At 41.7% G+C, this 14,636-nt stretch overlaps 2 protein-coding genes across 2 annotated transcripts in view; one reads left to right on the top strand and one right to left on the bottom strand.

Annotated features, from left to right (window-relative positions):
- net1 (neuroepithelial cell transforming 1) overlaps positions 1-14,636 on the bottom strand; it is a 202,451-nt gene that overhangs the window by 166,476 nt on the left and 21,339 nt on the right. The gene's annotated exons all lie outside the window — the stretch shown is intronic.
- Positions 5,127-14,636, top strand: part of chst11 (carbohydrate (chondroitin 4) sulfotransferase 11) — a 136,647-nt gene continuing 127,137 nt past the window's right edge. The window contains exon 1 of the mRNA XM_046071629.1: positions 5,127-5,244. Coding sequence (XP_045927585.1) covers positions 5,127-5,244 — 118 coding nt within the window. The remainder of the gene's footprint in view (positions 5,245-14,636) is intronic.

Raw genomic sequence — 14,636 nt, 5'->3', positions numbered from 1 at the left:
AGCACAAGACTACCAGAAAGGGGAGAAGTTGTGTTAGTAACATGCAATAATGGGATGAGGTTGCATACAGAGGGAGAGAAAGTAGAGGAGAGAGGAGCTCAGTGCATCATGGGAAATCCCCCGGCAGTCTAGGCCTATAGCAGCATAACTAAGGGATGGTTCAGGACTACCTGAGCCAGCCCTAACTATAAGCTTTATCAAAGAGGAAAGTCTTAAGCCTACTCTTAAATGTGGAGATGGTGTCTGCCTCCTGAACCCAAACTGGAACCTGGTTCCACAGGAGAGGAGCTTGATAGCTGAACGCTCTGGCTCCTAGTCTACTTTTGGAGACTCTAGGAACCACAAGTAACCCTGCATTCTGGGAGCGCAGTGCTCTGGTGGGGTAGTAAGGTACTATGAGCTCTTTAAGATAAGATGGTGCCTGACCATTAAGAGCTTTGTAGGTAAGAAGAAGGATTTTAAATTCTATTCTGGATTTTACTGGAAGCCAATGCAAAGAAGCTAAAACAGGAGAAATGTGATCTCTTTTCCTGGTTCCTGTCAGAACATGAAGACATGATCTTGGTAAATCAGGGCTTACAAACTGGACTGACTCATTCATGATTCAATTGAGAAATTGTGAAAAATTCTGACTAATATGGGAACTAGACCCTGCCTTAAGACTTTAGATTTGATTTAGAAATATTTTTTCTATGTCTGGATCACCCCCCACCCCACTGAGGACCATCACATGACTAACTCTGACTCTGACTTAGGAACTGGACTCATACGACTCTGACTTAGGAACTGGACTCATACAGGATCTTAAGGACTTTGAAATGGGCTCAGACTTTATATCTGAGGACTTGGGACTTGATTCAGACATGATTTTTCTAGCACTGAGTAACAGGAATACAACCACAGCACAATGATGTTGACTCTGACTCATGCAATGAGAAACTGACCATCATGGTGACCAGGACTTACACAGGTTTAAGACAGCACCTTCCTGTCTCGAACTTACAGACTGAATGTGTATGTCTTATGGACAAGGCCGTAGTGACTTTGTCTCTCACACCGAGAAACTTGTATTTTATGTTCTCTACAGACATCATGAGAGTGACTGTCTCATGGGGACAGGACTCATACAGGATATAAGGGACTAAGAACAGACAAACACATTGAGGAGCATCCATGACCTGGAATCCACATGGTCAAGACAGTGTTGACTCTGACTCACATACCAAGAACTAGGACTCTGACTTGGACATGATTTTAGGGGGTTGGAACTAGGCTCAGACCTGAGAAGACTGCAGACTTGATTTTGCCTGACTCCCAGTGAGTACAGATTTGGGCTCACATTTGAGACCAGAGGAACTGGGACTCAACTTGAACATGAACAACTCTAGAACAGGAATAAAGTGACTCACCTTGAACTTAGACTTGCACTTCCACATTGGGAATTTGGGACTCACTGTAGGTATGACTTTAATGACCCACAAATTGTGGAAGTGGGACTCAGTTCAGATGTGTTGTTGACAATTCTGATTCAGACTTGAGATTAAGATGACATTGGTGACTCTTACTTAAACATTAACAACTTAGAGCTCAACCTTTGGTGAAAATACTACAACACCGCTGTGTCTCAACAGGTTTAGTTGGCATCCATGTCATGAGCCCCAACGCTGGAGCTATCCCCCAAGTCTTTGTTGCAGAGATTAAATGCAGTCCAACTTAACGATAGCTGGAAACCTACCCCAGGTCAGCATCCCTTTTTCTACACTATTTCCTAAAAACAGCCGTGTTTCGAAGGCCATTAAGACAGAAAATGGCTACCAGCTGCTTTTGACACCTATTGATTTTTTTCTCCGGCAGTGATAATAATTCACTGTCACCTCCTTGATGTGCTGTCACACACTGTTTTGAGGTGAAGTCCTGAGAGGTCAGATTTGAGATATTTGTTCAACCCTTGAAAAAGCTCTGCTGTCTGAGGTCAATGCCAGAGCAGCAGATTCAAATGAGTTTCATCCTCTGAATGTCTGAATTATTTATGGACAAGCTCATTGTCCATCTCTGTGGAGGCTGACCCCATAATACATGAGCAGGTTAATGCATGACATTTTCAAAACTTTATTCTAGAATTGTGTGATTATAGCATCTTGCAAACTACGCGTATCACTTAAAGCTGCACCAATGTATTTTTTCTTTTCAAATGCCTGTACAATGTGAAAGGTGTCGCTTGTAGGGAGTAGCCTGCTGCTGTTCCCCTCTGGTCTACAGAGCCTTTTAGCGCCTTTCAGCTTCTGGTTTTCAAATTTCTCATGGCTGTGAGAAAGTTAGCAACTAGCTGATGAAGTAGAGCTTTAAGTAGAGAGCATTTGCTTGTAAAGTGACAGAAATTTTCTCAGGAGTTGGTTGACCAAAACAGTGTTAAAAGGAGAGAATGTTGGATTCACCAGGTGGACAAAAATGACTCCAAGTGAATGATAATGTAGATAATATTGCTTTCTGTCTGCTGGCTGCGAAAATAAGAAACTGTATGCTGACTCATCAGCCACAAGAACTTAAATGTGATAATTTATCAGTGTTGTGTTTACAGTTGCCCCCAAGTGGCCAAAAACTAGTGCAGTTTTTGTTAGAAATGCCATGTCACACCTACAAATCTTTGTTTTATAAGTCACAACTTGACTGGTACTAAATGATTAAATCTGTTCATACTTTATGTAGCAGAGGACAAAGAAAAAAGTTATTTATCTAATATTTTCAGCTTTTGCAAGCCACTATAGTCTCCTGCCCTGCTGCCCTGACACAATAATAAGGGATTGGTGTCTTTATGCTGCCTTGGTGCTCAGCTCATTGACCCAAACCCAGCATGTGTCTGAGGTCTTAATGATGAGAGGAAACTGCTGAGCCTGTGGCATCATTATTGAACAGCAGGCAAGTGCTTGAGATCACCCAGAAGAGTGACGGCAATATGATGGCCAACTCACCAGCTTGCAATGACAGCTTCACCTGAAACCTGACGAACAGGCGGATGAGGACTGACGCTCTGCCATGGAAACATGCCATGTTTTGTGTGTAGTTGTTGTGTCTGTGCTGCTTTCCAGGTTTGTTTGCATTTTCATGGACTGTTGCTTCAAGCATAACTTTGAGGTATACAGTACCTTTGATGCATTTTTATGCTCTCAACTTTAAAGAATATAAGATGCTCCCTAAGGTTCTGCCTCTGAAAATCTCTGTAGGCTTTAATATAGCTGAGTTTAAAAAGGCTGCAGGAGAGTGATAAGACTCTGGGATCTGATGCATTTACATGGAGTAAATACTCTGGCTTATACTCTGTGTTTTTATTACTATGCACAGGCCTCAGGGGTTTAACAGCCTTAATTTCATGTAATGAACTAGACAGGGATTATTGAATTACCCAAATTAATAGTATTTATCGGCAAATGCTCTTGCTTTAATTGATGCATATGGTGTCTTTATTGAGACGTTAGGCCAGAGTTCCTGATGCACTCCCTTGTTTGCTTTTCCTCTTTTAAATTCCCCTCTGATTCAATGCAGCTTAGCAGAGTGACTGTCTTAAAACAACTGTTGAATATTCATGCGGATCATTAATGGATGCAGGGACCTGAGTGCATTTCTTAAAAGCGTGCCCCTCTACACCCTTAGCTCCACGCTCTGCATTCAAATAAAAAAATGTACATCTATAACTGTACAACATGGTGTGCCGTGTGCAAGCTCATCATTTTAATTATCTTGGAGTCTTGCAGCTTGTCAGTCAAGTACATATTGGTTACCATCCATTCCATGTTAATGACCTGCACTGCTGTGCTGTTGCTTGCTGAACACTGCAGCAGTTGGGTGCACATTTTCTGAGGCTTTCCTCAGATCACCTTTTGATTCTCTCCTTGATAAGACCAGCTTGTGTAATTAAAACAGACATTCTAATTTGAAAAAGTGCACTGGAGTGTATGCCTGGAAATGCCATGAGAGCATAATTTGATCAAAGCAAGTCAGCTTCTATGACCTTGTGCAGGTTAAGATGCTGCATGGAGGTCTATCCATCACTGCCTGCTCGTCTTGGACAGTGTTCAGAAGTTTCACCTGACACCCATACAGTGTGTGCCCTCACACCACTAGGTGGCACTGTAGCTGTTGGTATAGGTATATGAAGCAATATTACTGTTGTATGTATTATTGTGTAGCCTATGTTTTGTATTTTGTCAGGAGGGAATGAAAAATAAAATCGATACAAAGGTGTGTAAGATGAAAAAAACGTAGTGCCATAATACTGATTATGCTACTACAATAATGCCTGCAACTGCAACTACTGATCTAGCTCCACTGTTAGTACCACTGCTTTTACTAATGTACTGTGAGCTGTACCAATTTAACTTATTCTACTACTACTTTAACTATTACAGATAGGTCCACCCCTGTAGTGGCATTAGTGCAATTACTGTAACTGTTACTGTCACAATAGATGGTTATAGCATCATCATTTATTTGTTGATTATATTTGTTTATCATTAATGTGAATCTGCAAAGTAAAGTTGGTTAAGGTGGAGCCAGTGTGAGCTTCTTTGCATAGGCTACTGTTGGATAGTTAAATCTATAAGATTAGATTAGATTAGATTAGATGGCCATAGGCTATAGTTATCTGATAAATGTAGTGGAGTAAAAAGTAACTTACGATATTAGCCCCCAAAATGTAGTGGAGTTGAAATATAAGTAACATAAAGGGTGGAAAGTAACTACACTACTAAGTGCACTTACTCTTTACTTACTGTAGTATAGTCTACTTAAATACTTCACTATTTTTGCTATTAGCTATTTATTTGTAATGGGTTAGGATTTTCTCCCCTAGTGGAAATAGTTAAACAACAGGTTTTAATGTGATGCTCTTGAACAGAAGCGCACATCTGGGCGTGCTCATTCCCTTCGAGCAGGGGTGTCCCCCCCACCACCACCCCCCACCCCCCTACCCCTCCAGCAGCCCAGCAGTGGTACGCTCCGTGTTGGATGAGTTCAGCCCATTGACCGGCAGACACTCCTCATCAGTACCACCGGAGCCCCGGAGATTCCAACAAACCGGCCCTTCATTCCCCCACAAAGCCAGCAGCACCCTCCAGCTTCTCCGCCCCGTCATGAAACAGACTCTTAGCGAACTGATGAGGATGAGCAGGATATGCCGGATGGTATTTGCCACCTGTTTGGGATCCTTTATTCTGGTCATCTTTTATTTCCAAAGTATGTTCCAACCAGGTAGGATCGCCCTCCTCTCCTCTCTGTCGGATGTGTGTGTGTATAGCTATGTGGGTGTGTATATTGATGTATGGCATCTTGTCTGGCCGCCTCGTGGCATGCTGACACTACTATAACGCAGCGGATAAATAACTCATACTTGTGCCGCGTGGACGCGTAAATCACCCGGCAGGAGCGCACTGTCTTAAATCAATCATACATGTGGCACAATTACGCGACTCTGGCTTGGTTGTCTTGTTGCGCTTTTGTCCGGCTTTTGTTGAGCGGTTCTTTCTTGGTGGAAGTGTGGGTTTGAGCGTTTGGGATTGGATGTGAGCAAGCTGATCGCTCGCTTCCCCTTAGCTGACAAGTGGCATGGAGATGGTAGGGGAGGCTTTTTGTCTACAGAAACGTGACGATGGGAATCGGTGCACGGGCGGCAGTGGCGTTTGGCAAAGTGGGCACTGGCTGGCTGAAGCGAACCCCAGATTGATCCACCTAGATGTTCTTACATTTGGATCGAGAGCAAAGACCAGGCTATAATGAAATATCTAAAAATAGGCTAAACCATCTTTAGGGAGCATTTAAGACGGTTGTCCACTCTAATCTGTGAGACCCGTTTCATAATTTATCACACATTAAAGACCATCCTCTCCATGCCAGCTGGGGTTCCAGGGGGAGCATTTGCATCAAATTATGTCAAACTACAACTAGTAGATTTGGTATGTTGCTATACCAACCCTATTTTTATAGTGAATCAACGCCCCTGAATGTGGTAATGTGGCATAAAGCAGCCTCTGCGTGCGCCAAAATCAAAGAGCCCTGCGTTCAGGAGCGCACAGTGGCGTTGACTCAGTGCTGCTGACCTACAGTATAGGTTTACTGTAACCTGCAAAAAAAAAGGCTATCTTTCTGTGTAGGCCTATTTGCTTTCCATGAACAGAAACTGAATCATTCCCAAGCTAAAATGATAATCTCTTAATGTTGCTGTTGGAGACTGTGTGTCTGCAAGGGCTCAGTGGCTGATTTTAGAGCCCCTGTATCATGCTTTATGGCATTTTTACATATTTAATGCTCCCATGATACTTCAGGTTGCAGTATCCATATAAAATTGATCTGCTCTAGTGTCCATAGATAAGGTAAAAGGCTTACAGAGAACATACAGGACTGTCAGTCTATATGATGTGAAAGCAGAGAAAAGTGAAACCTTACAGAGGAATTCCTGCTGTATCTGATGTCATGGTGCTGCGGGGATAAATGATAGATGAGACATGAGATACACCAGAGAGAAAAAGCATACAGGAGCATCGTCCACACCAGCATGAAACCAAAGCAGACGTGCTGTCACAGTTCTGATCAGGAGGCCTTTTTCTGCACATCCTCTGGCTCTGTGTGAGTCACCGGTGTTGCTACTGGCAGTTATGGACAGTTGATATTTCTAATCACCACAAAGAAAATCATCATTACATATCCCTTCAGGGGGGATATCATGATTTAAATGGCCGTGGTGTGACTGCACGGTAATATTAACTTGATTTGTTCTTTTCCGATCACTATCCTTGTAAGAATATAATCAAATTACTGAATCAATGTTTGGAAATGCTTAGATCAGAGGTACCTAAACCTTTGCATGTCAGGGATTGCTAAATAGATTAATGGACGGGACCACGCTCAACCTTTCTGTATTGTTGACATTGGCTTTACTGCAGACCCCACTGCTATATGTGGAAAAATGATAATAATAATTGCAACATTTTTCCCTTTGGTTCTATTTTTGCTTCTGACCCTAATAAAACCCAATATGTGGGAAAGCATTGAAGTGGTAACCTTTGCTTTTGCCACAAACTAGGCTCACACATTTGATGACAGCAAACAAATAAGGACATATTTCATGATTTGTGTTATATGGGCTGTAATTGAACAGATATATGCTTATTTTGTTTGCCAAAAAGTAATTCACAGACAAAGAAATGTACAGCGTGTTTTCCTACACAGAGACATGACTTAAATTTGTGGTTAATTCAAGTCAAACAGGACATTAAGGCTAAAAGGTCAGTTTGCCCAAATTATGAATTTAGTGTGAGTTTTATCTGTTGAGGTTTAGAGATAAATCACAGTGAAATGAAATTTATGAAGCTCACAGCATTAAAAGCCCCATGAATACTGTTGAATGCATGTTCTGCAGTATGAATTATCCAGGGTGAAGTGGACACTGGAAAGAGATCTTGTTCCTGGAAAGAGATCTTGAATTTTCAGTTCTGTAAGCACCTCTAATAAAATTTCACTGAGCTCCATTGCATTGGAGTGGAAGCAGCACTCTCACTACATGCCTAGATACCCCACGACGTAGTGGAGAAAATACTGTCTTTTTAAAATTTTAGATGACTTAACCCTTTCAGCAGTTAATAAGATCCTGTCTTAAGAAAGCCCCACCTGAGAGGGGCCTCTAGTCGGACATAATTTAGCTAAGAATTAACACAACTGTATCCTGTAGCAGGAACATTGTACAGAGCAAGACCTCTCCTCTACTGTACATCATTAAATGAGCTTCCAGGCAGGGAATTGATTTTAAAAATTGAACCTAGACTCCATTAAACCCTTGTCAAGGACCCCTGGATCCTGCTCTCACGGTTGTGCCAATCTCTGCAGGCATTGCATCAGTCTCTGCCTGGCGCACACACACACACACACACACACAGTGTGACACACACACACACACACACACACAGTGTGAAATGTGAATGTTTTGTTTTGGTGATGACAGGGTGCTGCTCTGTAACGAAAAGGATATGTCAAAAGCAGGGTGGCTGAGAAGGAACTGGCATAAGTTTTTGCAGTGTGTATTAATGCATGATTACACGGTGAAACGGATCCTAGTGATTATTATGTGTGTTAGTGTTGTTGGCTTCCTTTAAAACCAGTTTTCTCATCGCTCTCTCAATCTGTTTACTGTTTTTCTGTAAATAACCACTGATAGAAACAGTGAAGAATGTGAAAAAGATAGGGTAAACCCCTATCTTTTTCACTCTTCCCTATTCTTCACTGTTTCTTTCTCACACACACACACACACACACCACCACACACGGCAGCACCATTGTTGTCCATCAGATAAAGTTCCAGGCAGCATCTCCCTGCTTCGGGTATGTTTAGTAGGCCTGGGAATCCTGTCTGGCCTCTCAGTGTAAACTCTCACCTCTCTTCCAGGACCTGCGGGGTCATGACCTCTTGTAAAAGAGAAAGAGGAGGGGGGAGACACACAGTGGTTTCACACTGTGGCATTAGCTAACACACACACCAAGCAAGGCTTAAGGACTTGCGGTATATTCCAAACACAAATGGATCTGAAGTGTTCATACTACAAAAAGTCAGCTTTGTAGCCAAAAAGGAACACCACATTTGGCTTGATTGAGAGTGTGAAAATTAAATTTTAAACTCTACAATGACTTGATTTTTCACTTCATTGCTCCCACTGAGACTCACAAGCTCTTCCATCTGGCGTGGAGACCAGAGAACGAATAGACCTGGAGAGACTGTGAATGCACTGGCAGCAGCCTGCAGCGCTGTATTCGACAGCAGTTTGAGGACAACGCCAAATTATATTTTGTTTGGAGTGTACTGCCAATCTTAGTCAAAGCAGACCGAAAGCAGTTAAAACAGTATTTAAGCCAATTTTCAGTCTCTCTGTTTAAAAGGAATGCCAACTTTTTGTAAAATAGTGATGTTGTTGTGGTGGCCGAGGAATGTCCAGACAGAAGTTTCTTTTTTCAGAAGAAATGATTTACAGATCAGTTTTTTATTTATTGGTTATATAAAGGTACAGCTCAACCAAATTGCAAAAATATATATCCCCTTACTCCTGGTGCGGTCTAGCCAAGGACATTTCACAGTTGTAGAACAGTTGGAGGACCGCTCCCCCCTTTTCGTTGTGTCTGCACTGCAAGAACTGGGAACAGTCGTAGTTCTTAGAACGCCATTTGAGTGGATTTTTAAGCTCCTTCTTCAGAGTAGGTACTCTTCCAGCACAAAAGGAACCTTGAGTGACCTAAGTGTACGTTGATTGGTCGAACACATGAGCCAGGTCCTTATCGCCAAACTGCATTTTTAAAAACCTGTGTTAGCTGTGTCAACAACAAGACGGTCGCCTTAAAAAATGTAACAAAACATGGACAAATGGACTTTTAGCTTGCAGAAGTGACATTGCTATACCAACGGCAGGCCGGCTTACGTCACTTCAGGTATGCAGTTCTCGAGGGAGCAGGTCAATGGGCCTATCTACCTATAGGCCTACCTTTTATGCTGCTAAACTGCTGCACCATAAACTAAACTGCATTCACCTCTTTTGTATTCAGTGTGAGGCAGTAATGCAACACAGCTTGAGGCAGAAATCTCAGAGAGATAATTAAAAACCTGGACAAGTAAAACCATGGATAGATCATTATTGGAGCTAAGTGATGTTAGTGAACTGAAACTTTAATACGCTGGATACTTCAGTACCAGCACAGAGCTATCCAACAGAGACTGGTGAGTTTGGGCCAAACCTCTCATCGTGTATTGGTTACTAATTGGCCAAAATCCCAAAAAGTCAGTGGAGTCCTTTAGTTCGAAATTGAAATGAAATATCCAGCGTTTGGAAACAAAATGACTGCTGGCGTCATAATATAAGCTGGCATTAGAAGATCACTCCAAGTTATTTAAGATGCTTACTGACAGCAGTCCTGTCTGCCCGCCTGAAATATTGAGTCGTGAATTTCAGGCAGCAAAAGCTTTTTCCAAAATGAGTGTGTAGGGTTTTTTAAAAGAAAACCCCTCCGTAGATTCCCAGTACACACATTGCTGCAGACGCACACGGACACAAACAGCCTGGCATGAAACATAGGTCATTTGTGCCAAATGAAGGTCGTCATGGCTGTTGGTATATTTCAGCCAGAAGGGCCGGCTCGTTTAGTTTAGCCTCAGCTCGCTGACAGCTGTGAGTGAGAACCTGTGCCTCCCCACCTCCATCTTGTCTCTCTAAATTTCCAGGACTCCCTTGAAAAAGAGATTAGTAATCTCAATGGGATTTTCCTGGTTAAATAAAGGTTTAATAAAAAAATTCACTTTGAGCCTAAGGTTACTTTGTGCCCATGACAGATCTAGTCTACCTCATCAGTCTGAGTCTCTGCTGCTCCTTTAAAGGCATTGTGGCTGCTGAGATCAGCGTGGCTAATAAGGCAGTTTGCTCTGTGGGCTGCTTGTTTGGTTTCTTTGTGAAGTGCCTCTGGGATATTTTAAACTCTGTGTGTGTTTGGGTGTGCTGAGATTGCTGCTCTGTTCACCCATCGTCCGGTGTCTTTTTTCAGCCTGTGAGTGGTAACCTGCTTGTGCACCCACATTTCACATCTCCTAGAAAGCCCTTGTGCCTCCAGAGCAGTCAGCTGCGCCCAGACTGACCTCCTTTGAAGTCCCAATCTAATTTTTCTTTACTCTGTATGTGCCTGTGTATGTGAGGCAGAGATTTCCATAACAACGGACATGGAACAAAGCTACGCTGGTTTTAAGGAAGGAATGGGAGATCTTGGGAAAGAAAGAGATATACCTTCCTGGAATTTGTGTGGGAAACTCGAAATTCCTCACCTTCATTGGCCTGTGGCAGTAGTGTCAGCTGTAACCGATACTGTAGTTGCAGAGAGAGACCTAAAGTGCTGAGTCGCTGGGGTCGTTTACCTCAAACATGAGGTTCTGTAATCTGAGAAATGGGTTCCTATACTCCAACCTTCTTTACAAAACGGTTTTAATTTCAAAAAAATACATTTAACATTTAATAATTGTTGTACACTTGCAATAACAAGGGATGTGAGTAACCACTGAAATTATTGTATATGATTAGGGTAAACACCAACATACTTGTCAGCGTGTAACTGGAGACTAAGGCTGCAGCTAATGAATAATAATGTTTCCCTTCAACAGGTCAAAAATGAAGAACAATGTCTATTCTGAGAGACTAGGGTCGGGAGTAGATTTTGGCCATATCGCCTATGAGAGATAAAGGTCGGATCAATTGTTGAAGGATTTTCTGTCAATCAACTTCACTACTAATAACTGACTCACCTATACCTGGAAAGGGGGGGAGTTGCACGTGTTAGAAAACATCTTCTTCACCAGTTGTTATCATGTTCTCGTTCACAGCAAATGTTTCTTCACTCTCTTCCTCAGTGTCCGTGGATAGTTGATGTTTTCTCTTTAAGTAGATGACCTAACCGTCAGAGGTAAGAAAATAGACAGTGGTGCTTTCATCATCACAAAATCATAATCAGCATTCCCATCACTAAATTAGCCAAAGTTGAATTCTACATGAACGTAAAACTAGAGACGTTTTTATAGAGGAGATATGCCACTCAGTCACATCCTCAATACAACTCTATAGGGAAAGCCCGTAACAGCAAAGACACCCCTCCCGCTAGAAAGCCAACCGTCTGCTTTTAACTGCCAAAGCGGGTGATATTTCAGCCAATTGTGTGGTTCCACTGATGTAAGGGTCTGTTTTACTTCTACTTTGCAAACGTGGTAGTAGAAAAACGCTTTTTAAACCTTATTTTTGGGCAGAGAGATTTTTATTCGATTTTACTGCTGATCTTATTCATGTAGTTTTTATGTCCCGGTGACCAGTAAAACTGCAGTTCTGGCTCTCTCCCCAATCGTTCAGATAGGAGCCTGGTCTTATTAATCCAAAATAACTGCACGGAGGCGTTGCCAAGATGGCGGCCGAGTGGCATGACTTGCCTATAAGGACTTTGGTAAAACATAGATTTACTTCAACTCTGTGAGCAAATCTACTCATCTTGGCAATTTTATTGAAACTAATCGATTTCATTTTGAAATGCTGCTGTTATAAGCAATGGTGTGGTGAAACCCTAAAAGAGTCTCAATAGTACATTAAGCATTGATGAGCCCTGCTCACAATTAATTTGTTTGTTTTTCTGGTTCTCTATTTTTCTGAATTCTGGATTTTTAAGCCTGTTTCCACAGGCTTGCTGTGTAATAAAGGGCTGCCCTTCTGTTGTAGTGTTCCACACGTTGAGCCTGTCTGATGTTATCACACACAAGTCCGCGTAGACAGGAGAAGACCTAAACAGATAAAATGAGATACTTGTACCCTGTGTTTGTGTGTGTGATTGTCTGCATCATGTGGGTGTGTTTGTGCTCCCTTGTCTCTCAGCACCAGTCATTGTCCTCTGAGCCAGCACACTCCTCTACTCATGTGTGTGTATTGTGAGAGTGTATGCCGGATGTCCTGTTTGTGTGATTTTAGTGCTACTGCTGTTTTCCTGCTCAGCTTTGCTGCTAAATCCTGGATCAACACAGCACATAGCATCCACATCCAGCACCAGCGACCTATACCCAGATTTGCTGCTACACATACAGTAACCTGTTGTGTTTCTCAAATAAGCATTGAAGGGAACACCTTTTGAAGCTGTTTTAAGTTGATGTCACAGAGATATTTCATGTAACTAGCACATACAAACTTTGATTTTATTTCTTAGATTTATGCAAGATTTTCACATTGTGCAGACAGTCATTTCATCATCTTAATGCAATTCAACAACATCAAAATCTTTGTTGAATTGGATTAAGCTCAGATTACAGCAGATTTTTAAATGTCTAATCATCTGTGAAAAGACACATTTAAAGCAGCTTTGTATAGATTTTGCATCTTTCAAATTTTTGTAATGGAATAAGTTTTGTGTTTTCGACATGCTGAGGCATTGGTGCAGTTATGTGTTGCTTTCAATGCATTCATCTTTTGTTTACTATGAATGGAGTACACCAAAAATTGGAAATCGTCATGTTCCACAAACAGTGCTGTTAAAAATGATTTTAATTCTGGTAAATACACTTATTCTCTTTCTTTAAGAGAGTGAGATGAGAGGATTGCTACAAATCTCATGTCTGTGCGTTAGTTACAGAGATAAAGCCAGGAGGCGATTTATTTTACTTAGCATTAAAACTGGAAGCGGGGGGCAAACAGTGAGCCTGGTTCAAAAATACACCTACCAACTTCTCTAAAGTTCACTAGTTAGCATGTTGACTTCTGTAGGCCTACATTTGTTTGTGTACAGATTGAATATGTTAGTGAGCTTTAGAGGTGCTGGTAGCAATCTCCAGGCTAGCTGATTTCCCTGCCTCCAGCTAGCTAGGCTAACCCCCTCCAGGTTCTAGCTCCATATTTAAAGAATGAGAGGGGGTATGGTCTTCTCTTATAACTGAATTTCCACAAATTTCAATTTTTTTACTATAACACCTGACTGTTGGAAATTATAGTCACAGGGCTGCCAAGTTTGTTTGGGGTGAGATTTGGTATTGGTGAAGTGGTTGCATTTTATGAATTGGCCTTCTCTGACATTACCCACTGCAGGGGTCAGGGTCACTTCCCAACCCTCAAGAATGTTGTTTAAAAATAAAGTGGGGGTTTTGGGGGTCCTCCCCCAGAAGAAAAAAAGGCCTTTGAATACTATTTTATGCATTTCTACATGCATATATCACATTCATAGCTTCTTAAAAGCAACTCACTGATTAAATCAAGCTTAGTTTTATCATTCTGCCAGAAAAATGACAAGTAGGCCTATAAATTAGAAAAAGCAATCTCACTCTCTGCATGTTGAACCCAGAAATTTACTGAACATCACGTGCTATACTTTGAAGCATATGACTGGTAGACCTAAGACACATTTTTTATGGCACTATCAACAGATAATATAAGGTAAAAGTTCAATGTAATCCTCATATTGCAACAGGTTTTCATTTTGCAGGTTGTCAAATGAAAAAGCAGACAATAAACAGTATACAAAAATTATAAAATTGTAAAAAAAAAATATTGCATGGAGCAGTGCTGGCGATGAAGAGTCTCACAGCATGGGGAAAAAGCTACTCTGCAGTCTGGAGGTGCGACAGCAGATACTCCTATATCTCCTTCCAGAAGGTTGGGGTGGGTACTGTCCTTTAGTAATGTTCCATTTGCAACTACAGTCACAACATATAAGCAATGTGTATATATATATATATATATATATATATATATATATATATATATATATATATACACTAAGGACTGCATAAGGACTGCACTCTTCTGGACAGAGACCTCTGATGTTTTACCTGGAATCTGGTGTAGCCACTCTCCCAGTTTGGGGGTCACAGTCTCCAGTGCTCTGATTACCACTGGCACCACTGTTGCTCTTACTTTCCACATCTTTTCTAGCTCCTCTTTCAGCCCTTGGTATTTCTCAAGCTTCTCATGTTCCTTCTTCTTGATGTTGCTGTCGCTTGGGATTGCCACATTTATCACTGCAGCCTTCTTCTGCTGTTTGTCGATCAACACGATGTCTGGTTGGTTAGCTATTACTAGTTTGTCAGTCTGGATCTTGAAGTCCCCCCC

The sequence above is a fragment of the Micropterus dolomieu genome, linkage group LG16 (assembly GCF_021292245.1).
Source record: "Micropterus dolomieu isolate WLL.071019.BEF.003 ecotype Adirondacks linkage group LG16, ASM2129224v1, whole genome shotgun sequence".
In the NCBI taxonomy this organism is placed as follows: domain Eukaryota; kingdom Metazoa; phylum Chordata; class Actinopteri; order Centrarchiformes; family Centrarchidae; genus Micropterus; species Micropterus dolomieu.
The sequence above is the reverse complement of the archived record's forward strand: the minus strand, read 5'-3'. Positions and strand labels throughout refer to the sequence as shown.